The sequence below is a fragment of the Mustela nigripes genome, chromosome 17, assembly GCF_022355385.1.
Source record: "Mustela nigripes isolate SB6536 chromosome 17, MUSNIG.SB6536, whole genome shotgun sequence".
NCBI classification, from domain to species: domain Eukaryota; kingdom Metazoa; phylum Chordata; class Mammalia; order Carnivora; family Mustelidae; genus Mustela; species Mustela nigripes.
Window position 1 is genome coordinate 19928868 of NC_081573.1, and position 25327 is coordinate 19954194.

Here is a 25327-nt window from a genome sequence, read left to right on the forward strand (position 1 = left end):
CTTTGGCCATAACACCCCTGAACAAATTTAACAGAAGATAAACCATGCTGTCAAACCACAATGGAATTAAGGTAAAATAACAAAAATAGTGGAAAATCTCAAAATATTTGGATATTAAACAACACACTTAGAGTGAACAAAATGGTATAGTATTTTGAAATAAAGAAAAAGCAACTATCAAAATGTGTGGAATCCAGCAAAAGCAATGCTTGGAGGGAAATTGACAACACTGAATGCACAGATTAGAAAAAAAAAAATCTAAAACAATCATTTAAGTTTTCACTTTAGGAAACTAGGGGAAAAAATTAAGAGCATACTAAACCCAAATAGGTAGGAAAAAAAAAGACAGGAAAAAGATCTAGAATAGCCAACAAATAATGAAGGAGAACCAAGCTGAAGAAGGGACACTGTACAACCATGGAATCAGTTAAGAGATCAGTGGTCACTAGGAGTTTGGAGTGTGTGTGTGTGTGAGTGTGTGTGTGTGTGTGTGTTGTGGAGGCGTTGACCAGTAGGGGGAGCACAGGGGATTTTTAGGGCTATGAAACTACTCTGTGTGATACTGTTATTACTGTAATGGTAGATACATGTCATTATACATTTGTTCAAACACACAGAATGTCCACCAAGAGTGAACCCGAAAGTAAACTATGGACTTTGGATGATAATGATTTGTCACTGCAGGTTCATCAGCTGTAAGGAATATACGCCTCTGGCGGATAATACTGATAATGAAAGAGGCTATAAATGTGTGGAACAGGGAGTATATGGGAAGTCTTTGTACTTCTGCTCGATATTACAATGAACCTAAACTGCTCTAAAAAATAAAGACTCAGTCTTTAAAAAGACTGACAGCCCTATATTAAGAATTTTAGGCACTTAAAGCTTTTTTTTTTTTTTTAAAGAGGATTTCATTTATTTATTTGACAGAGATCACAAGTAGGCAGAGAGAGAGAGAGAGAGAGAGAGAGAGAGAGAGGAGGAAGCAGGCTCTCCACTGAGCAGAGAGCCTGACTCGGGACTCGATCCCAGAACCCTGAGATCATGACCCGAGCTGAAGGCAGAGTCTTAACCACTGAGCCACCCAGGCGTCCCATAGGCACTTAAAGCTTTTGATACAAAAAGTCACTTGAGAACATTGCCTGTAAACTCTAATATTTGTACCAGTAAGTGTTCATTCTTTTAGAAGATACTTAGAGTAGAAATTAGGGAAAGAAATGAAGTATTGATGTTCTTTTCAAAGGACTACTGGGTCCTATGTTTAAAGTCAACAGAAAATAGCTAGTTTCTTTGTATTCAAATTAGCTTAGGCCTTAAAGTTTCAGAGTTTTTAAAAAAGTTGTTCAAAGTCTTTCTACAAAGTTAGAATCACACTGATACAGAAACCTGGCAAGTACAATTGAAAAAAAAAAACAGCTACATACCAAATCTCAGTTACGGATATCAACACAGATTATTCTGAATAGAATGCTAGCAAAGATTCCCACAGTGCATTGAAAGAATAATATACCATGACGAAGGGAGGCTTATTCCAAGAATACAGAGAACTCAGTATTAGGAAATTTATAATTATCATTCACCATTTGAAAGGATCAAAAGAGAAGTCACATTTTCCTTGTTGTTGCTGAGATTTAATCTAAAGAAATTCAACAACCATTTAAACAAAATTTTTTACTACAGAAATCTTTTTTTTCCCCCCCGAGAAAGAGTATGCTTGTGTGTATTGGGGGCCAAGGGAGGAGGACAGAGAGAATCCCAAGCAGGCTCCATACCCTGCGCAGGGCCTGATACAGAGCGTGCGACCCTGAAATCATGACCTAAGCCTAAATCGAGAATTGGACGCTTAACCAACTGAGCCACCCAGAAGCCCCCTCAATATCTTTTAATATGAATAAGTCCTTAAAATCTTTAAGAGTGGAAGAGAGAGAGAGAGTGCATGTGCAAGAGCAGTGTATGGAATGACTAAGCCCTAATCCTAGGAGCATCAACCTTAGGTTGGTAGCGATTTTCTGAAGGGACACAGACAATGGTAAATATTCACAGAAAGATCCAAACATAAGAAAAGTGGGAAAATGTTGTTTAACTGGTAAATAAGGTTAAGCACTTATTAAAATAATTTTCAACTGATTAGAGGAGAAGGATACTATAGGAGAACCCCAACTTTGAAGTTTGGTATAGGCAGCTTACACTTATTTCTACCTTTTTAAAGAACAGGTTTCCTTTAGCTAAAGCACTATTTCCCCACTTTCCATTCCCTCTGCATTCTTCCTCTACAATTCCATGGAGGAAACCAAATTCTCCCAGTTTACAAAAAAGAGACTGAACTATTATTATACTATCACCTTGTTTTATTCACTTTGCTTACCATACACTTATTTTTCTGAAATTCCGTTTTTTACTTATTGTCTATCTTCTTTCATGAAGGTATTGTTAACATAAAAAAAAAAATAAAGCTGCCAGTTATTTATCAGGGAAAAAACTGGGTTTATTCAGGAATAACAGAGAATTGCAATCTGGGGCAAACAAACTTTGGCAAAACCAAGTCTTCTGAACAAAGAATAGGGATGCCCTATCACAGAGGAAAGCACGAGTTAGGAAGACTGTCATAAATAAAAAATCCACTGGGGTAAAGTGGGAACTAGAAGCATAGTGGGTTTTCAGTGGCGGAGCTGTGACGATCTGTCACTGCCTGTGCTAGCTGGGTGGTGGTGAGGAGGTAAACCTTTCTTTCTCCTGCTGGGAGAGTAAAGTAGTATCCACCTGCAAGGTCCCTGTCTTCCTGTGGGGTCTGCAACTGACAATGAGTGGTAGGGCCCGAGAGCACCCCCTGCTGAACCTGCAACTCCATTCTAGAGAAGTTTCCCTTTACTTACCTTCACAGTATAAATGCCATGAGACAGAAAATGCACAGGTGACCCTATACCAACCTGACCAAAATACATGCAGTACCGCAACAAAATATGTTTTGAAACAGAGGGCTATCTATGTCTAACAGATCATTTCTAACCATGTTACCAGCAGACCATCAACATCCCTATTTTCCAATTACTCCATATACTGGCAGAAAAAACAAACAAACCCAAAAAGCAAAGCAAAAAACCCTACTGACACAGTAACAGCAGCAGCACACTTACATGACATCACTTAGCACAATTTTGTTTTGCTTTTTTAGTGGACCTACCTGATGCTCTGATGACAATCTCCTTTGGTACCTCAGTTATTCCAATCTATCAAGGCAAAGTGTATGTGCAATATTCGGAAACAATAAGCACCCTAACAGATCAATTGCTGGTGCAGCCTCTGAATAAGGCTGGACCAAAGCTTTGGAATACCAGAAAGAACCCTATTATTCCGTAGGCCAATAAAGTCACATCCACATTTGTATGAAAAATGAGATTTCTTCCCAGTGCAAGAAAGCTACACTGAAACCTGTGATATCATGATTTCCAGTAAGAAATATATATTTGGGGTACGCCTAGGGGTGGCAGTCGGTTAAGTGTCTGCCTTTGGCTCAGGTCATGATCCCAAGGTCCTGGGACTGAGTCCCACATAGGGCTCCTTGCTCAGCAGGAGGGACCTGCTTCTGCCACTGCCTGCTGTTCTCCCTGCTTGTGCTCCTCTCTTCATCTCTCTCTCTGACAAATAAATGAATAAGCAATCTTGAAAAAGGGGGGAAAAAAAAAGATATATTTAGTCTTTGTCCCCATTCCTAGCAGAGTTCCAAAACTTTGGGAAGTCAAGTAGGAGAGGAATCCGATGTCTTTTGTTATGTTAACGATGTAATCTTCGGACCCCCTCAAGGTAACCTAAGGATGGGGGCTGGTTGTCAGAGGAGCCAAGAATGGGACTGGAAGGTGGAAGGTTGGAACGTTCAGTCTCCCCTTCCCGGAGGAGAGGGGCTGGACTAAGTAATGAAGCCTCCATAAAACCCAAAAGGATGTTCTGAGAGCTTCTGAGTTGGTGACCACATGAAAGTGCTGGGAGAGTGGTGCCCAGAGAGGAAATGGAAGAAGCTCTGTCCCTCTGGGGCCTTGCCCTGTGAACTTCCTCATCTGCCTGCTCATCTGTATCCTTTATATCCTTCAAAAGAAACTGGTAAACGTAAGTAAACTGGTTTCCTGAGTTTTGTGAGCTGGTCTAGCAAACCTCTGATTTATGGTCAGTTGGTTAGGAGCACAGGTGACGAGGAAGTGGGGACAGTCTTGTGGAATGGAGCCCCTCACCAGTGAGACCTGAGGCTATCTCCAGGATTCAATTTGTAAGACCCGTGGCCCAGTCAGTGTCCGCTGAGAACTGAGTTAATTGCTTGATGGTGTAGAAAAACACACATGGCTTCTCATAATTTGGCTAAAAAACTGAAAAAACAAAAACAAAAACAAAAAACCCACAAAACCAAAACAAAACAAAACCCAAAGACTGAATTTTTCCATAGGCTTTCTCTTATTATTCATGGGTCAGTTACCAAGAAAATAAGAATGTGGTTCAAACACCCTCTTTCCCTGGCCTTGGACTGTACTCGGACCTTACTCCAGGTCTGATTCAATTAGAAACAGCTGCCTTGAGGGATTAGGTAGAAGAAAGCAGAACTTGGGGACGTTCTACAAGATCTGAAAAGACCTGAGTAGGATTTGAATACGCACAAAAAGATGTCGATAAAAATTCTGCAGTAGGGTTTGTCTTACCACATTTGTTTCCTATGTTTTCAAAGAAATAAATAACTAAGGTTCAGAAAAGTGGCCACTTTAAATTTTGTGAAGAACCCAAGAAATCTTTATGCCACTGTGAAAAACAAACTTCTTTGCTACATCCCTTCAATACAAAACATACTGTTTTCCTTCAAATTAAACTGTTCTGTTTCCTTAAAAGAAATTCAAGTTTTTCAAAGGCTTGAGCTTTTCCCCAAGCCAAGAAAATTGACTGAAATTCAACATGCCTTCATATTGAGACTGAAGAAGTCTGTAACTAATGGAAGTGATGGTCTGTGACTTCCAAGGGGAGTTCATAGAAGTAAGTAATAGTGCCTGCCTACTGGTAATCTAAGCATTCACTCTGGGGCACTGGCACAGCTGGGATGTCCTCATGGAGAAATCGTGCATATGTTCCTGCAGAAAGCCCTGGCCGAGGCCCTCGCCAACAGCTAGTAGCAACCACCAGCCTGGGGAGGGAGTCTTCAGATGGGGTCACCTCCAGCCTTCAAGTCTGTGCTAAGGCCCCAGACCTTCTGGAACAGAGACAAGCCATTTCTGTAGTGCCCTTTCTGAATCCCTGAGCATAATAAAACTGCTGCTGTTTTATACCACTAAATTGGGGTGGTTTGGCATGCAGTGGTGGTAGGCATCACTAAGAGTTTTCTGGCATACCTGAGACAGGCAAATTTTAATTCACCCAGTTCCTGTTTGCACATCTATGAAATTGGGACAGTAATATTTCTAAGTATGGGGCCATTATAAGGCATAAAAGTAAGCTCACACCTGGGTGGCTCAGTGGGTTAAGCCGCTGCCTTTGGCTCAGGTCATGATCTCGGGTTCCTGGGATCGAGTCCCGCATCGGGCTCTCTGCTCAGCAGGGAGCCTGCTTCCCTCTCTCTCTAGCTGCCTCTCTGTCTACTTGGGATTTCTCTCTGTCAAATTAATAAATGGAATCTTTAAAAAAAAAAAAAAAGTGAGCTCACAAAAATAAAGTGCTTAGCACACTGCTTGGCCCATGTTAAAAAAAAATGTTGACGGTTATTATAATTTCTAATATTTTTATAGTTGTAGAAAAACCAAACTTTATTCAATGACTGACTATAAGGAGAGGCAGCCTTGTCATTCCAAAATGTCATTTCCACTGCTTAAAACATTCCTGGATTTCGGGCGCCTGGGTGACTCAGTCAGTTAAGTGTCTGCCTTTGCCTCAGGTCATGATCCCCACATCAGGCTCTCTCTGCTCAGCGGGGAGCCTACTTCTCCCTCTCCCTATGCCCCTAATCCAGCTTGTACTCCCTCACTCTCTGTCTCTCAAATAAATAAAAAATAAAAAATATCTTTAAAAAAAAAAACCAAACTTTCCTGGATTTCATTTAAAAAGTATTTTTCTTTTAGTTTTAGTGTCATATTAGAAAACTAGGCTCATTAATACAAAAATACAGTATTTTAGATTCAGCTGATGTGCATCCCCGAAAATCAGAATCATTATCCTATGAGCACACATTTTTACTTCTAATTTATGTACCTCACAAGGCTATTTCAAAAACACCAATATCAGTTTCAGAGTATAAAGACCCGTAAGTCCTAACTACAAAGAAAAAGATTAATAAATTTGACTATATTAAAGATAGAAATTTGTCAAAAATGGTGGCTCAGTGGGTTAAGCCGCTGCCTTCGGCTCGGGTCATGATCCCAGAGTCCTGGGATCGGGTCCGCGTCGGGCTCTCTGCTCGGCGGGGAGCCTGCCCCCCCACCCCGCTTGTGATTTCTCTCTCTGTCAAATAAATAAAAAAAAAAAAATCACTGTGAATAGAAAGATAAGCCACAGTTTAGAAGAGATAAGCAATATGCGCAACAGACAAAGAACCTGTATTCTGAACACAGAACTGCTACAAACCAGTAAGAAAAATGGCAAATAATCCAATAAAGAAACAGACAATAGCACACAAATGAAAAGATACTCAACCTCACAAATCATTAGGGAAATGCAAATTAGAACCAGAACAACATACCTCTCCACACTTACCAGAATGATCAAAATTAAAGAGTGACAATACAAAGTGTTGGTGAGAATATGAACTCATACAGTCGCTGTACATTTTAGATAATTGCTGAGCATCTACGAAGGCAGAATGTATATCTGTGCCTTATTACCCAGATACTCTGTTCCTAGGCATAAACCCAATGAAAATGGCCTTGTTTCATATATACACTGAGAAACACATAAAAGAATGTTCAGGGCACCTGGGCAACTCAGTTGGTTAAGTGTCTGCCTTTGGCTCAGGTCATGTCCTGGGGCTCTAGGGATGAAGCCCTGCATCAGGCTCCTTGCTCAGTGGGAAGTCTGTTTCTTCCTCTCCATCTGCTCTTGCCCCTGGTTCATGCTCAATCTCAAATAAATTAAGAAAATCTTGTATATTTAAAATAGAATGCTCAAAAGGCATTATCTGCAATAAAGGGGAAATAGGGCAATAATCCAAACATCTACCATTAGTAGAAGAAATGAATGAATGGCTAACCTTACAACGGAATACCACACAGCAATGAAAAGGAATGCATTAGTACCACATTAAATTATACATAGTGATGATGAATAAAAAAAGCCAGATATAAAAGAACGTACATTGGGGCGATGGGCTGGTTCAGCTGAAAAAATCTTGAGGAGTTCCAGCCCCATGCTGGGTGTAGAGCTTATTTTTAAAAACTTAAAAAAAAAAATAGATGTACTACATGATTTCATTTCTGTTAAGTTCAAAGAAGGGCAAAACTAATTTCTGATGTTAAAGGTCAAATGGATGCCTAGGTTGGTCTGTCAGTTACAGCATCTGACTTTTGCTATCAGCTCAGGTCTTGATCTTACAGAGTTGTTGAGTTCAAGCCATGTGCTGGGGTCCACTCAAGTCAAGAGAGTTAGGGGGTAGAGGCTAAGGGAGAAACGAGGAGAAAGGTAGTCAGTGCCTGGAAGGCCCCAAGAAGAGGGTGCTGCAGAGGAGCTGGCAATGGCTTATTTCTTGGTCTGAATAGTTATAAGAAGAAGTTTAATTTGTGACCCAACCATCAAGCTGTACACTTCAAGTTTATGCAATTTTCAGGATGTGCACTACCTTAAATTAAAAAGTATTAAAAATTTTAAAGAGAGAAAGACCATCAACCAAATGCAATGTTTGGACCTTGTTTAGCTGCTGATTTGAACAAACTTACTTTGAAAGTATATCTGAAACATTTAGGGGAAATATTGGGTATTTCTGGCCTCGGTATTAAAACAGGACTCTTAAAAAATTCAACATTCCTATCTGGGCAGCAATTCTTCTTAAGGAGGAAAAAAGCATAGTAATTCCACTATATGTTTATTTTCAAAACACAACTTACAGAACCAGAGCCATTTCACAGATGAGAAAAACTATCAGTCAACATTTACTGAGCACCTAATACACTCCAGGCAGTGTACCAAGTACTTTAGTCCAAAGCCCGTGTCTTCTTTGTCATGTTGCCTCTCCTACCTCTTGCCATGCCATGATGTAGTTTCAAAACATAAGGACTAATACAAGTGTGTTTATTTTTTAATTTTAATTTTTAATTTTATGGGGGAGGAAGGGCAGTTGGAGAAGGAATTCCATGCCCAGTGCACAGCCTAACATGGAGCTCTGTCTCACAACCCTGAGATTGTGACCAAGATTGTGACAGCCACTGTGCTCCATGCCTAGTGAGTGCACAGCCCAATGTGGAGTTCTATCTTACAACCCTGAGATCGTGACCAAGCTGAAATTAAGCATCAGATGCTTAAAAGACTGAGTCACACAGGTGCCCTTCAAGTGTCTTTCCAAGGGAGAATTGGTTCAGTGTTAGACAGCGAGAAGGGAACTTGGTAATTTGAGGAAAATGTGTTGTCATCCCATCTTCCATCTCTCGCCAGTCACAAAAGTAATATTGGGGGATGTGAACCAGGAGGAATTCTACAACTGTAATGTTAAAATTAAGAGGATAATCTATTCTTTGAAAATCCTGAATGGAGCCCTTTAACTGTGGGGTCAATGTTATAAACATCAGGTATATGGTTTACATGGAAATTCCTTTAAAAAAATTTTTTTTTAAGATTTTATTTATTAATTTGACAGATGGAGATCACAAGTAGGCAGAGAGGCAGGCAGAGAGAGAGAGAGAAGGAAGCTGGCTCCCTGCTGAGCAGAGAGCCTGATGTGGGGCTTGATCCCAGGACCCTGGGATCATGACCTGAGCCAAAGGCAGAGGCTTTAACCCACTGAGCCACCCAGGTGCCCCTACATGGAAATTCCTTAATGAAGCACTGAAAAACAAAGTTTGTTCCATTTGGTAATGCAACATTTGGGATGGGATGATGCCTTTTTCATCTTTCTGTGTCCTCACACAGGAATGGCAAATAGCTCTCTTCCTTCTGTGACAGGGACAGAGTTTCTGAGATGACCCTCAAAGCAAAGGAGCAGGAGAAGAAAACCAGCTCCTTTGATGTCCCAGGAAATATGGTGGGCGTTTAATACAACTGGCCTCAGTCAGTACTCACAAAGCTTTATGAGCAAGGCAGTATTCTCCTGATTCATATGGGAAAGCAGGCTTACCTTGTAAAAACATCCACAATGTCACCCAGCTGGGCACAGGTGTGTAGCCTAGGCCTGAGACTCAAAAGCATGAGTGCTGCACAAGACACTGGGTTGCCTCTAAGGCAACACAGCACAGGGATCTCAGCTGTGACATTTCTACTTGGGAGTAGCATCTCTCTTGTAAAAGAAATAAGCTATGCCTGTCTATCTAGAAATAGGATTACTCTTTGTTTCTAAAATGAGAGGTCAATAGCATTTCTGGGGAGGGGGTTAGGGGAGGTGATGTTACACAATGAATCCGTGACAGAGGACGAGGATAGAAACTGGGCCCAATGAATATTACTTAATGGGTGCTTACTTTGTGACAGGATGTTGCATATGGTATTGAATTTAGTTTTCATGCCTGCCCTGTAAAGCAGGTGCCTTAATTATCCTCATTTTAGAAAATACAGGACCAAGCATAATAGGGTTAAATAGTTTCCCCAACGTAATATGTGCCATTAAGTCAGAGAGCTCAGATTCAATCGCAGGACTATCTGCCCCTGGAACCAGGCTCTTCTTAACTAGTACATGAAGCGGATGGCCCAGATCACACAAATGAGTTCTGTGAAGGACTGGAATGGAAGCATAAAAAGGAAAGGTTTGTGCAAAGAACAGTTACACATACTGCAGAACACCCATTATATAACAGGCACATTAAAACACCAACGCACCTGTTCTGCCCTTGTGCAAAGACTAGAAGTTGCGCAACAAGGCACTCAAACTCCATGAAAAATTCATCATTGCTCCTGGTAAGCGTGTTTCTTAACAAAAAGTAGGTATATGGCACGGATTCTGAGAAAAGCAGCCCAAACTCTGACCAGTAAGTGTATAAGGTGGCAAAACTGAATGAAGCATACATGCAACTGGCTAGAAAGACTACAGTGATTATTCGGGTTAAATGAGACTTCAAGAATGCGATGCTAACTAGCTTGAATCAAGCAATATTGACAAGGAAGAGGAAGTCCTAGAAGCTTACTGGAATACACTGTGTTAATTCACAATCCCATGTGGATTTAAAGTATCTACAGAAAGTCAAAAAAAGAGTCCCAAGATTTGACTGTTTAAAAATAAGACTTTTGATAATCAGAGAAAGACAACTATCATATGATCTCCCTGATATGAGGAAGTGGAGATGCAACATGGGGGGTTAAGGGGGTAGGAGAAGAATAAATGAAACAAGATGGGATTGGGAGGGAGACAAACCATAAGTGACTCTTAATCTCACAAAACAAACTGAGGGTTGCTGGGAGGAGGAAGGTTGGGAGAAGGGGGGTGGGGCTATGGACACTGGGGAGGGTATGTGCTATGGTGAGTGCTGTGAAGTGTGTAAACCTGGCGATTCACAGACCTCTACCCTTGGGGATAAAAATATATTATGTGTTTATAAAAAACAAAATAAAAAAAATAAGACTTTTGAGAAAATGTTCATAATTACAGGGAGCGGGACATAAGACATATGTCTCCTAAGACATAAGCACTCAGGCTAAACCCAGTGACCAAGTATAGTGTGAATAATCCTGAAAAGTAACAAATGGATGCCACTTTCTTGTAAGAGGAGGAGGATTCTCATAGTACATTGCCCATTGGTAGGAAGACCCTAGGACAATCACAACCAACCCTAGGAATCTGTGAATATCTTAAGAACATAAGAAAACATAAACTCTAGGACACCAAAAACTATCAAAGTTCTTTTTTAAGCTCTAAGACTAATCTACTCAGGTAGATGTGAAGACTCCTCTAGAGAGCCAGAATCTTTTTTTTTTTTTTTTTAAGATTTTATTTATTCGACAGACAGAGATCACAAGTAGGCAGAAAGGAAGGCCGAGAGAGAGGAGGAAGGAGGAAGCAGGCTCCCTGCTGAGCAAAGAGCCCGATGTGGGGCTCGATCCCAGGACCCCGGGATCATGACCCGAGCTGAAGGCAGAGGCTTTAACCCACTGAGCCACCCAGGCGCCCCATAGAGCCAGAATCTTTCATAAACTTATCATAACTGTCTATTTGAGAGTTCACTTATTTATTGTTTATCTACAAATTTCATGAAAGAGGTATAATAACCTTTTGATCATGACTATACTCTAATAGCCCAGCACAGCTCCTGGAATGTAGTATTGCTCAATAAATACTTCTCAATGAATCTAATTCTAGATCCAAAGAATGTTATTTTATTCTTGCCTGGATCACATGAATTTGGCACAGGATATCATTACATTTAAAAATAAAGATACCCAAAATATAAAGGCAAAACTTTCTCCTCTTATCAGATGAACCAGTGTCCCGTTTCCATCATGTTCTTCTAAATGCTTCCTAGTAACAATCATAAATGATACACGCTAAGTACCGATTACTGCTCATCTATAATTTCTGGCATGAAGTTGTTGATAATGGTTAATGGCCTTCATTGTATTCTGGGGAAAAATCTTTCTTAGGGATCCTAGTTTTAAAAATGTTTGAAATAAAAACACAATGAGATAAGGCCAAACACCTTCCATAGAGCTATGAGACTTGGCAAATGAATATACTAAGGACTGATTATAAATAAATAAATAAGAACGATTATAAATAAGTTTGCAAATGTTATACTATAACATCAAATAATGGCATTTTCAGGCACAGTCTGTCAGGTTTTCATTTAGCTACTAATACAGTGGGCAAGTTTCCCACACACTGTGTCATACCTATATAAAAAACTGGGGAGAGAAGTTAAAATGTGAAACAGGTTTTGATAAGCCATTGAAAAAGATCACGCCCATGGCCTAGCACAAGTAGTCACGGTGAAGGTCTCAGCTTTGAGTAGGATCCTGATACTCCATTGTGGCTTCAAGTGGAACAGATTGCCTTGGGACAGGGGGACCTTCTGCAAAAATGTCTATACTTTTAGCACACGAACAACATGCAGCTTATTCTCAAGAGCTGAAGTGTACTTAGGAAATAATGATTTCTATCTTTCTATCTTGATCACCTGAGAACGTCTTTATTTCCTGAAAACAAGTATTAGAATTGGCTTTTGTGGAAAATCAAGTAACAAAATTAAATGATAGCTTAATTTTCAAAAAAAAAAAAAATCCTCTTTCATAGGGAATTTTATTGCTTTTAAGTTTTAAGCATCTTTTGTTGGAATATGGAGCAGTTAAACCTCCAAATTACCGAAATGTACTCAAAGCACTGAAGATTACTATGGTAATTTATACCCACATGAAACTGAGAACATCAAACTGACAGATGTAGATACCTTCCTCTATTTCAACTAGATGAAATGCTGTTGTCCTAAGACAAAAGCTTAAAGTTCATATTTCTTAACAAACTAGACAACACTCACCAGTAGTGAGTTTCTTTGTACCTACCTTGTGTTTCATAACAGGTGTTATGAATCTTTAATTCTATTTTTTTCTTTACTGTAAAATATTCTAATACAAGCATTAAAACTTGAGGATCATCACACTTACCTGTATGGCTTGTCAGAGTTATGGATTCGTCTGTGGTTTCTGACTCCAACGTATGTTGTACTTGTATAATCGCACACATCACATCTATACTGTTTCTGGACTGAAGACTTAGTCCCTAGACAAGGGATTGGAGAGCTTTAGCGAAATGCACTGATTAGATACAAATGACACAGTTTCCACTGTAACTGAATATTTGTAACACACAGTATTAATATTTCAATCAAGGCTTTCCCATTTATTAAAATTAACAAGTTTGAACACGGCTTTCCAGGTTCTCCTGCAACTAGACTATCAGCAGATATAAGCTGAACATCATCTGACCTGTAAACATAAATACATTGGGTTAGTTTATGCATTACCTTGTACAAAATGCTAGAATGTAATAAACTTGATGCCAGCTGCCCTGCTGACTGTGCAGCAGCTGAATTAACCAGAGATACACTGCTGATCTGAAAGGTGGTCTAACTAATACTGGATACACTGTCTTAAGGAAACACTGATTTGCCAACAAGTTGTGATTTCATACTCTAATACAACATTACACAGTATGCCGCAAGGCATATATAACAAACTCTAGATAAAAAGACTAAAGCTTTTTTTACCCTGCGGGTTTCCTTTTTTACAACTGAAAGCCAGCTATCAGTGCAACAACGGAAGGAAAAAACCAGCACGAATTATTCAGTGCTAAATTATATCATATAATCATACCCAGCAAACCGACAGGTGACAAGGATAAGTGTCATCACTAATGTGAGTGTGCCACTCTCTGGAATCCAGAAGACATGGATCCAGTGGAAAAGAGGCCATGTTACCACCCTCACTCTGCAGCAACAGGGCTGGGTAGTTTTAATCAGGGTAAGCCGGAGACAAAACAAGCTGGATGCCTTGATCATGTAAAACTGTTCCTGAAGATATTCAACACTCTCTTTACTCTTCTGTAAGCACAAAATCTGCAGGCCATTCACAGCCTGACTGCTTTATATTCAGAAACAAAGCAAGCATGGAAAGCTGGAGAATAAGCCAGAACAGGAAGGAAGCTTAGGTAGAACACTAGCACAGTACAGAATCGTAAAACTGCTGGCACAAAAGAAACCCACGCTGAAATTTCAACAAAGAAAATCCTTAAGTTAAATTTAAGCTTTCTAAAATTGAAATTTTCTTTTGCCTGTAACTACTTTTGCCAGGCAGAACAAAATGTCCTAATTTCCTGGTGTAAGTCTACAACATTAATATACACACTAATCATAATTATAATTTAAGTATTACTCTTAATTGGTAGGTTAAAAACTTGGACTTGATTATAAGTGGCACTGTTCCAAATTCAGTTTAAAAAAAAAAAAACCCTGAAAAAATGAAGTGTGAAATATTGGATAATGGTTTTGTGTGAGAAATAGTACAGATCAATGACAACTAATAAAAATGACAGATGGAAAAACTTAATATAGCACAGAATGAGAGCCCGTGCTACTTCAAGCAACTGTTCCCAGTAGAAACAATATTAGATTTAAAAGTTCAAAACTCTAGGCTTTGTCCTTGCTCTTCCACCTAGTACCAGGGTGATCATGGGCAAAAGCATTTTATCTGGTGAGGACTCAGTTTTCTCATCTACAAAATGGAAATTCTAGAACCTCCCAGCATGGTTTACTCAGAAAGCAGAGAACCCTCTATTCTTCCTTCACTGCAGTCTGCGTGCCACCTGCATGTTTGTGTCGGATCTCTTGACCTGTCCCTAGCTGTAGACTCCCCTGAGGGCAGAGATCTGTGTTTTCTGTTTATGCCGAATTTCCAAACTTTGCGAATTTTATGTTTGCAATAAGGAACAATTTAATTAAATTTCACGAAGGAGCACCATATGAAAGTGCTTTGCCCATGGCTCTAGGAGAGCACCTGTGACGTTAGCTGACACCCCTGTCAGTACAGTTCTGTCTTCCTCCCCGGCTGCAGTCTGTACAGGCACTGGATGCCTTCACTGGACTGCTGGCAGCAAGCTCAGGATGGGCACTCCATGCCTTTTGGCAGAAAGAATGTCTGAAACACCATTACACTGGGTCTCAGAGTCAAAAACATGTCCTATATAACGTAGGTTATAACATAACCCCATAAGAGTGGGGAGAGGCAGAGGCTGGGGACGACTGAGGCACACATCCCCCAACTTGTTCATTAATTTTATTAAGTGGCTAAAGAAGTTCTAGCAAGGCATGAATTTCTTTGACCTTCTTTGTGAGCAAAACACTTTGTTTCTTGGCCTGACAGCCAGATTTCCGAAGATTTAATATTGAATTAATAAAGTGTCAACATTTAAGTATGCAGCAGATTATCAGTCATCTGAAGCGTTTTACTATTACCACAGAGAAGAAAAATGGAATGAAGTGAGAGAAAAACAGACATGGCAAGCAGTTTAAATCCATACATTTAACCCCAAGAAATAGCAGAATGCACTAAGAAAAGATGCTGTAAAACGGGGATATGGTGGACAGATGCTATCACCGTAAAGCTCAAACTGGTTACTTTAATTTTGAGCTGACATTTTAATCTTTTTTATTAAAATTGTGAGTTCTAATTTGTTAACCCATTTGGACAGTTTTATAAACTACTGCTTTGGAAGATGGTGCTAGAAAAGCCATTCCACCACTAGTATTAACCGCAGGTGGTGCCACTGAGTAGTAGTTACTTTATTCCTTCATTAGGGATTTATGGTCCAACAACATCAAATGTTTTAATGTCTCCTTTAAAGGGGAATATGGAAACATAATGAATTAAAATAAAAGGAGGCATTTAGGGCTATTTTGTAAAAAGGAAACAAAACTGTTTTAGCTCAGCCATCTATTGCAGAAACAGATGCTATGTCATAAACTCCTTTTGTTTTGGATAGTTTTACAGGGATGACATCTGTTTGACAAGGGAATTTTGGTGCTACAGTGGTGTCAAAATCAGTTCTTTCAGAAACATTCTTGAATCAGTTATGCTTTCTGGGGTATAATTTAATGAAACATTACGGTAAAACATTTTACTCTGCAGTTGTTTCTAACTTTAATTCTTGGGAAATCTAAAAAGGAAAGTCACCCCAATATGTTTTATTTCCCATAAACACTACGTACAGCACTTGAGACACTTAAAGTATATCAATTTAAGAGAGCTGATGCAAGGAAGCACGGTTTATTACGCTTTATCCCTAATTCTCCGGATGTGGCATCCGCCTTTTCATGGAACTCTAATTAAATCTTTTGATTCTAATATTCCTATTAGCAGAAACTCGGCCAACTAGTACCTAACTAGTGCATAAAAAGATCTTGTGCGTGGTTTTTTTTTTTTTTGAATAATGCAGATGAAATCTGGCAGCCATACTTGGATAAGAATAAGATCTCAGCAGGAAGCCTCACTTAAAGTTTGAGGTGAGAGCCTGCCGTTCGCAAAAGCTTCCCCAGCTTGCTGGTATGTCACCCAAGGGTTTATGCTGGGATTGGCTCTGACAGGACAGCATAAATTTCAACCTATTATTTACCTACAGTGTTGAAGCCGAATACTTACTAATACAGTGTTTCATTCAATACCTCAGGAACACAGGTTAAGATTCACTCCGCAGTATGAAAAGAGAGAATATAGGCAGCTTTAGTCCTGAAATTAACCCACATGACAACTAAGCTTTTTAAGAAAACTTCCTATACTACTCATGCAGCCTGAACCAAAAAAAAAAAAAAAAAAAAAATGCACGGATACCTTCCTGAATACATTTTCCATCAGCTGTATCACCGGCAATCCTTGACTCATTAGAAGTTGCTACTGACAAGGTATCTGGAAGACTGTGTTGCTCTCTCTCATGGTTCCTCAGCTGACTCTAAAAAAATTGAGAAATATTCACATTCAATAAATACACCTGCACTGTTACTCAGAGACTGGAGAAGCAGTTAATTGCTTTCATGGCCTAGTACCTAAAACACATTATCAGTATTTTAAAATCAAATGTGCTAAAAGATTACCTGACTTATTTGACAGTTTATGGAAAGAAATACTCTAGGGAAATCACAGTCCATCAAAATGGCAGTTCTTTGTGCCTTTTCCGAGAGGAATCCCCTGCCACCCCCTGCTTACGCACAGCACGTGCATACTTACTTACACACTGGCCTGCCAGCGGAGGAAAGAGCAGAGCACTCAGAATAACCCAATGCTTTCATAAAAATAAATCCAAACAGCAATTGTTTTGCTGGACTCCTGGTAATTTTTCTTTCAGTATCAACTAAATGTGCCAGAGAGACCTAAATGGAACCGTTCCTCCATGGGATCTTCTTCCCCCACCTCCACAATCGAGAGTGCAGGAGCCAAAGGAACTTCGGGAACCTGCTTTTGCTGCCCATCTGGATGCACTGCTTGTCTGGTAGCCTGAGACCACTTCGGATTTTCATGAGGGCAACCCAAGTAGGTAGTGAAATCTCAGACTCAAAGACTTTTTTATTCCTGAGCTAGACCTCCAACTCTGGGGAATCTGAGAGAAAAAGCCTACATCCTAGCTACCCTTTAAGCACACTTTCCTCCCACCGAACAGTCAACTGAAACACGAGAGAAGGAAAGTTTGAAAGTAATGAGTCAATCCAGTTTCCTTTACAGAAACAGTATCTCATGCTAGTTGTTGGGTTTTAAGGTAGCATGTAAGACGAAAATCAGTCAAAATAGTCCTTGAAAGTCCCTTAAACTGCCCATAAAACAACACATGTGGCTCTGTTTCCACTTGACTATCTTTCATTAAGTCCAAAACAGCTTATTTTCCCTCCTGCAATGACACAGATCACTACTGGCTGGTTGTGTAGCTCAAGTGAATGACCTACATTTTGGGGCTATGGAAGATGAAAAATAGCTATTTTTTTGCGCTGATGATGTAGGATTACATTTGTGTAAATCAAATTTGTGTATGTCCCTCCACCGTACATTCCCTTGTAATTACCCTGCAATTTAAAATCAACACATTTAAAAAAAGATATCCACACTAAAACTAAAGCAGTAAACACAGAAACTGTTAAGGAGGCGGTCGGCAGGGAAAACAATCCTACACCAGAAATTCTGATGACCTAGATTTCAATCCCAATTTTAATACTAATTCAGTCGGGATCCTCTGGGCAAATTATCCAACTTCCCTAGGTCTCAGTTTCCTTATCTATAAAATGAGGTGGTTGGGCTCTCTCTACCAAAGCTTCCTCCTGACTCTAAAAATTTGAAGGTTCTCTGAATGACTTCCTGAACCAATGCTTACCTTATAATGAAAAGACTCTTCGCACTGCTTGCACTGGTATATTCTTGTTTTACAGTGGTTGATCATGTGGTTTTCCAGATCTTTGCTGTTGTCAGCTATGTGCTCACAGATAGGACACTGATACGGCTGTCTCTGCCGATGGACTCGCAAGTGCTGCTTGATGTAGCCCTTGTTCCCGCTGGCGTAGTGACACAGGCGGCAGCGGTAGGGCCGATCAGCATTGGGGATGTACTCCACCACGCTGCTTCCCGATAGGCTCGCCTCGCTGTTTGGTTGGCACTGGGCGTTGTCCTGCAACTCCTTCAAAATGTCGTCATCTGAAGCATTTTGGTCTGTCCTTTCCCTCAGCTTTTCAATGACAGTCAGTAAGGACATGCTGATGCCTGTCTTAACTTGCCCATCAGACAATTCCTGCCTACCCTCCGGGAGTGCTACCAATGTCGAGTTGCTTTGGTTAAAAGTTGCTAATCCATCTGCAGAGTTTTTGAGTGGTGACATCATTTTAGAGTATGCCGCCAATGTGCTATCTACTTGCCTTTGTCCGGTGTCTGGATCTAGAAGGTTTATGTTCCCATAGTGCCCGAGGTTGGCTCTCGTCAGCTCTGCAGCTCGTATGGGCATTGTGACGAGGGCTTCTGCGGCTAACGAGTGTAGTCTGAGAGACTCAGAATTTGTTCTCCTTCGGCCTGGTGGGGCGTTCTCATCAGCAGCCAGTCCTTTGTTTATTAACTCACTGTCTTTCTTCTCTGGACTGCTCCAGCCTATGATCAGCCCCCCAATATCAACAGTACATTTATCAGCTCGATAAACTTCATCTCTTCCTTCACACCCGATCTGGGATTCTGTTGGGTTGAGGTTTTTGCCCTCTTCAATTTCAGCATTCATGAGGAAATGCTTCTGTGGAAGAGTTTCTTCCGCACTCGGGAGACGCTCCACTATCACGTTAACGTGGCCTTTTTTGTTTGGGCTGCTACTAATGATTTTCTGTGCAGATGAAAGCAGACTGTCGGCTATCAGATTCTCCTCCACATCAGAAATCACCTCCAGCATTTCTTCCTCGTTAGGGTCAAGAGTAACCGACTGACCTAGATGAACTTCCCCTTCCACACTCTGTTCCAAAGGAGATGAAGAGGATAATGTTTCTGAGCTGCAAATCTGTACTTGTACTGAAGGCCCATTGTGGATACTCAGTTCATTGTCTCCAATAGCAATGACTACTGCGTCCAGCCCACCAGGCTCAGCAGCCACTGAGGAGTCCAGCAAGCCTAGGGGCTCATTTTCATTTTCGAAAATTGGATAGGAGCAATCGACCTCCCCGGCATGCTTCCAAGCATGTGTTTTCAACATTCTCTGCTGGCCACAGGTGTAACTACAGAACAAGCAGCGGTACATGCCGTACTGTTCATATGCATACCACTTCCTCTTACCCATCTCTGTCACGGGTACATTTTGGGCGGGGTGAGCTTGCGGACTGTCCACACTCATGGCGGTATCAGAAGTGGTTTCATTCTTTCTTTCTGCGGGTCTCTGAGACAAAGAGTTGGAGGGGCTTATACACTGTAGGGCTTTGGGTTGAGTGCGACTGTTGGCATCATTTTCATGGTCATTTACCACGTGAGCTTCAAGTTCCTCTTGGCTTTTAGATGTGATGTGGCACTCCGAGCACATCAGAATCACTTCATTCTGGTGACCATGCTGCTTGATATGATCTTTTAACACAGAAAACGATGACGACAGAAACTTGCAAAGGCTACACTGGTAAGACATAGCCTTCCCATCATTCTGGGCAAGAGAGCCAGGGGTGAAGTGTATCTGTGACATCTCAGTCTTTCTAATCTCGGCAGCAGGTGACTGGGTTACTTTAGCTGGAATCTCGCAAAGTTCTTGGGCTTCAAGAGAGTGTGCTGCAGTACTGGAACGTGAGCGTTTCTTCCCAATTAAGAGACATTTTTGTGACTTTTCATGTTCTACTATCTTGCTTAACTTCTGGATAACATGGATTAATGGATCTGTTTTAACTTTTCTTTGTTCATCAATTTCCAATGATGAACTGATGACAGTTTCAGCAGTCAACAGAGCCTCTTGTTCTCCAATATCTGGCACCAACATGGCAACACTGCTGCTTTCTTCCATATCTAGAAAGGATAACATACAACAGAAAGAAATAACCAGATTATAGGTAACCCAGGTATGTAATTACAGGAAATTGAAACTAATCTTAGAGTTTAAGCTAATCTCTGTATTCTCTAACCTGGGCGCTCCGTATCAGTATACCTGGGTATGCCCAACAGAGACTTAAACTGTTCACAACTTCTCTTTGGAGTGCCGTTCCCTATCAAGACTGATGATGATCTTTCCATCGATTTCTTTCTTTGGAAATAACTTTAACAATTTGAAACTCCTTTTTCTTCACTTTCTTTCCCCTAGACATCTAGCTGGGTCCAATCAGTACCTCTCTCTTTTGCCCAATGACAAAAAACAGGACTCCTATTCCTTGACTGAAAAAACACAGGCATTCCCAGGGCATGTGGAACCACCTCAAGCTACTACAAAATACTATTCTGTAAGGCCAATACATGATTGACACAATTCTTGGGAGACAACTTCTTACAACAAATATAATTATAATTTTATTATTAAAACCATACAGTTTTTCCTCCCCAGATCTTTGGAATTATGAAAATACAGCTGTGAACCTCTTGTAAAGGGCAGAGTAAATTTTCAGAAGTACTATGCAAACGAAACTACATAAAAGCAATGATCTAGTTCCTTCTTTTACTTCCTTCAATTTATCTTCCTGAAGATAAACCACAAACCATGCTGTGGTTTTTTCCTAGAAGCCGTATTAGTGGTCAACTACTACTCATATGCATGTATGTTCTTCATTCTTTTCTTTTCTTTTTTCCCTGAAAGGGAGAGGGGCATCAGAGAAGGAAAACAACTGGTGTTTCAGGTCTACATATTCAAAGCCCTTAAAAGGGGTTCTCTGTAAGTTCTAGCAATGCACTACAGCCAAGGAAGTTACAAAACAAAAACTACTCACAATATCTTTCCGCCTAGATCTTGAATCCTCTATTTCCTGGCAGTACTTTCATTTCAAACATTTCCTTTGGCTCAAAGTGAGATTAATTTGTTGACTTGGATCACATTTTTCAGTTTAGGCTTTTTTCCAGCAACAAGTTTTGTTTTTCCACATTTTAGGTGCATTCTGGAGTCTTACTCACAACATTCAATAAATGCCAGCAAAATTTTTAGTGGCACCAGCTATAGACCAAAGACCATACTATTCTTAAACTCCAGTTACAGGCTCTGAATTCTTATTTTAGGAGGTGAATAATGGCTTCTCTCCTCTCAGGTGGCTGAATCAACACGGAAGGGCCCTTCAGCCCTGCCAAGATCAGATCTAACTCCTGCTAGACCCTACCAGTGCTCTGACCAGCTGCAGTGCCAGTCCTCCCATATCTACTCTTGGCAACAGTAATGATGGCTTTTCCTCTGATTTTTCTGCTCTTTCTGGCACACAAACTTTCTATATCTAGGTCCACATCAGGCAAAAATGCAAACATTTTACACTCGGTTTCTTTAGTACTACTTCTTCCCTCCTTCCCTGATAGTCTGTCCAATGTGATCAGTTTTCTTTTCTTCTCCATGTCCAACTGCATTCGTGGCAAAGAACGTATTCCATAGCCATTACAACAGTGACTGCTACCCCAGCTCAGATGGCTGGCCCTTTAGCTACTCTCTCCCTTAAACAACCCGAGGGCATTACCTCTCAAAAGACTATGGAGTCCCTTTCCAACTTTCTCAAGTAGGAAGAGTAATATTTTTAAATCCCTATAAAATCTTAAGTAACTAACGAAGGGATCAGTATGGGAAAAATTTCTCTGGGAAAATCCTTTGTGACTTCGTCAGTTACCTTACTGCCTGACAATTTCACATTTTTAGGCCAAAGGGCACTGTGGCTCTTTCTGTGACTACTGATTTCCCTTTAAGGTCACTCAAGGCTTTTTTTGTCTTTCGGTTCAATTATTAAATGCAAATTAGTTAAGTAATTGTTAGTAACAGGAATCCTTGGACATTTCGTTTCTTGCACAAGATCTGGTGGTCTACTGTAGACCTAAGGTGTCCTTCTCAATGAAATGTGACATCCATGTAGGCTGATTGATAGTCTGCAAGTTGACAAGTGACTATTGGCTCAACAGACTTTGCATACCCACAGGGTTACAAAGGTGTTTCATGTTATCCCTCTTCTACTTAATGACAGAATAGGAAAGAGAGCAGTGCAAATTGCTCCCTGTGGATATTTCAGTGTGTAACCTTAAAAAGAAAGTAAAATGAAGAGGAGGAGGAGTTCATTTTATCTGAAGAAAAAGACTAATACAAAAGAAACTGACAAAACATTCCGATTTTAAAAGCGGTGTCTGCTCAGGCATTAAGAGCTAATGGAAATTTGCAGCAGATGCTCCAATTTTCCCTGAACATTTATGTAAGTACCTCATTTTAGAGGCTGCATACATTTGGGGATAAGTACAGAAATGGCAGCTATAAAACAGATATGACAACATAAAATACATCACGAAACACCTGAAAAACCAGTTTGAGTCTGCATGGCAGAATCGTACAAGTCTCGTCTCATTAAACAAAAGTCTCTGTTAGAAAAGGTTAGATAAACAGAGTTCATGATAAAGTATACACAAAGAGGGAGTTAAGCTGACCTTAAGGCCAATCCTTTAAATTTTCACAAAAATTTCACTTTGGGCCACCAATGTGCACATATATATGGGATTCCATGTCAAGTGAAGTAAAATTTGGGGGGGGGGGGGAAGAGATGAAAAGGAGTACAAATACAATCCCAGTGGCTCAGTGATGATGACAACATGGATTATGAACACGTCATACTATCCATGACCTTCAACAGATCAATGTAAATGAAACTTTAAAAAATGACGACAGTTAAAGGGGTGGGTGGAGGGTGGGATGAAGTAGGAATGGCAGATTTTGTAACTGAAGTTGAGTGATGAGTACCCAGGAATTCCTCACTGTTCTTTCTACTGTGTACATGTTTAAAACTTTTCATAATAAAAAGCTGTAGGAAAAGCTGTTATATGCAAGGCATTAAACAAAACATGATTATGGAAAAAAAATCACAGTACTCATGGTTTAAAACTGAGTTGACTGGATAGGACAAACATATTTAGAAGTTAAAAGAAAATGAACAGCTTTTAAATAATGAAACAGTACACATGATAAAATAGTCAGAAGGCAACAGCTAATGACCAAACCCTAATAAAAACTGAAAAGCTAGTTTTGGTCTAGGAAGGTAAGGAAAAGCTTTATGAAGAGGTGGGAGGTACACTGTATTCTAAAAGACGGCTGTGCCAGATGTCAACCATCTGTCCCTCTGGGCTCAGTGTCTCCTTTCCTCCACTCTGTTCTCTGCCTCAGGAGGTTATTACATCATTAGACTCCTATGCCCTCTGATTCCTGGTTGCCTGTGGGGAGCCACGACAGGAGATCAGAGGGACGCAGCAGAGTGAGACCAGGGTATTCATGTCCTTGGTTCCCTCCCTCTAGGTCACCTTGGATTGGCCATGTTCAATGGAAGGCCATTCTCTCCAGGCAGGGGGCTCTGCAAGACTTTCCTGCTTCTGGTAACTCTTCCTTCTCCTGACACTGCTAGCATCAGATAACTGCATTATCCCTGTAGTTTGCCTACATCTTTATGAAGTCCTACATCTTTATTAAGAGTATCTTTGTAAATACATCCTCCTTGAATTATCCTAATTAGAGTGCTTCAGTTGCTCTTTTGGAATTCTGTTAACACAAGGGTAAGATTGACAAGGAAAACAGCCATAACATTATTATATTTTCATAAACAAGAATAAACCTGCTATCTAATTATCTGGTTAGGGAAAAGACCAATATGGCTGCATAGGAAGATTTACAGAAAGAGGAAAGACTAGAGGCATCAGTAAAGTAGGGAGCTCCTTGTTTGGAATCTTTAGACATAACATTAGACAAAATATACCAAACTGTTACAAATAAATAAATATAAATTGCATCCCAAGCCAGAAAAGTTCTACAATCCTTCCACTCAGTCTCAAATTTTTCCTAGACGACAGGACAGGTTTCCCCAGCTACCTGAAAGTAGAAATTTCCTACGAGATCTTTTAGAAGCCAAAATGATATCAAGTGAAGAAGGAATGACCCTTAAATTATATGGAAGAAGTTTTGCGTGTTCCCCAAACCAAAAGTAACCTCTTAGGCTTTTCTGATACCTCAAGACACACCTTGCTAACGAATGCACAAAACAGATCAAGATAAAGCACAGATGCTCACAGACACAGTTCAAAGCTCTGGTGCCTTGATGCTGAGATGCTGAATACAATTCTCGGGCAGGGAAGGAGCTTGGTGGGGCCACTCTTGCTGCCGGGGGTAACTGCTGCCTCTATTAATGGCTTGCTGCAAAACAAAGATTAAAAACTACTTTTGGTTTTCATCCTTTTTTTTTTTTTTTTGTAGAAGTGAAATCTTTGGATTTCTTTCAGTTAGAGAAAATAGGTACTTTTGTAGATCTTTCATAAAAGCGAAATGGCAGAAAGCAAACTGAAGTGGGGGAGACCTGTATTCCACAGCCTAAGCTTGTAATTAATGTCTTTCCCAAGAAAAGAACCAAATTATTTCTGTTGTCTTTCTTTCCTTATAATTTACTACTTGGTTTCTTTGTACATCTAATTAGTTCCTTTCAGTTATAGCATATGGTTATCATAAGTAAAATCAAGTTGAACAATTCTTGTGGGCCTGAGGGGAACTGGAGAAAGGCTATAATTTTCTGTGTGTGTACAAAGGCAGTTTGCTATTTTATAAAGAACTTTTTCTTTCAGACTTACAATTTGTTCTTTCCCAACTAAAGATTGTGTGAAGTAATGACCAATTTCCCATTCTTCTACATTATCATAATCCTAAAATACAAAACATTTTGCTCCAGTCAAAAGGCAGAAGTTCCTCTTCTAGAGTACCCTCAACCAGCTGTGTGACCTTAGGCAAGTCACTGTTTCTGTGGATTTTATTCAGATTCCTCAGATGTAAAACAAGAGACTGGTACTGGATGAACTTTCATGTTCCTAAATTATGAACTGTCTATAAAAAATTACCTTGAGATTGCTTACACATTTATAGATTTATCTTACTGTCAGCTATAATTTATTTGAATTAAAATCTCCTTAGCTAATGTGATTAATTGCCACTAAGAAAAAAACAATATCAATATCACAAGTACATGAATTTCTTAACTAAGAAAAAAACAATATCAATATCACAAGTACATGAATTTCTTAA

General features: G+C 40.1%; 1 protein-coding gene across 3 annotated transcripts in view; it reads right to left on the bottom strand.

The window, feature by feature from the left end:
* ZNF507 (zinc finger protein 507) overlaps window positions 1-25327 on the bottom strand; it is a 40215-nt gene that overhangs the window by 12642 nt on the left and 2246 nt on the right. For 2 of the 3 annotated variants that reach the window (XM_059381449.1, XM_059381448.1), the window contains 3 exons: window positions 17990-20124; window positions 16465-16582; window positions 12748-12862 (listed from right to left, as the gene is read on the bottom strand). In XM_059381449.1, the coding sequence (XP_059237432.1) occupies window positions 12748-12862; window positions 16465-16582; window positions 17990-20122 (2366 nt within the window). In that variant the 5' untranslated portion in view covers window positions 20123-20124. Of the gene's footprint in view, window positions 1-12747; window positions 12863-16464; window positions 16583-17989; window positions 20125-24328; window positions 24452-25327 lie in introns of all 3 variants that reach the window. The other variant, XM_059381447.1, reaches the window with a different exon arrangement.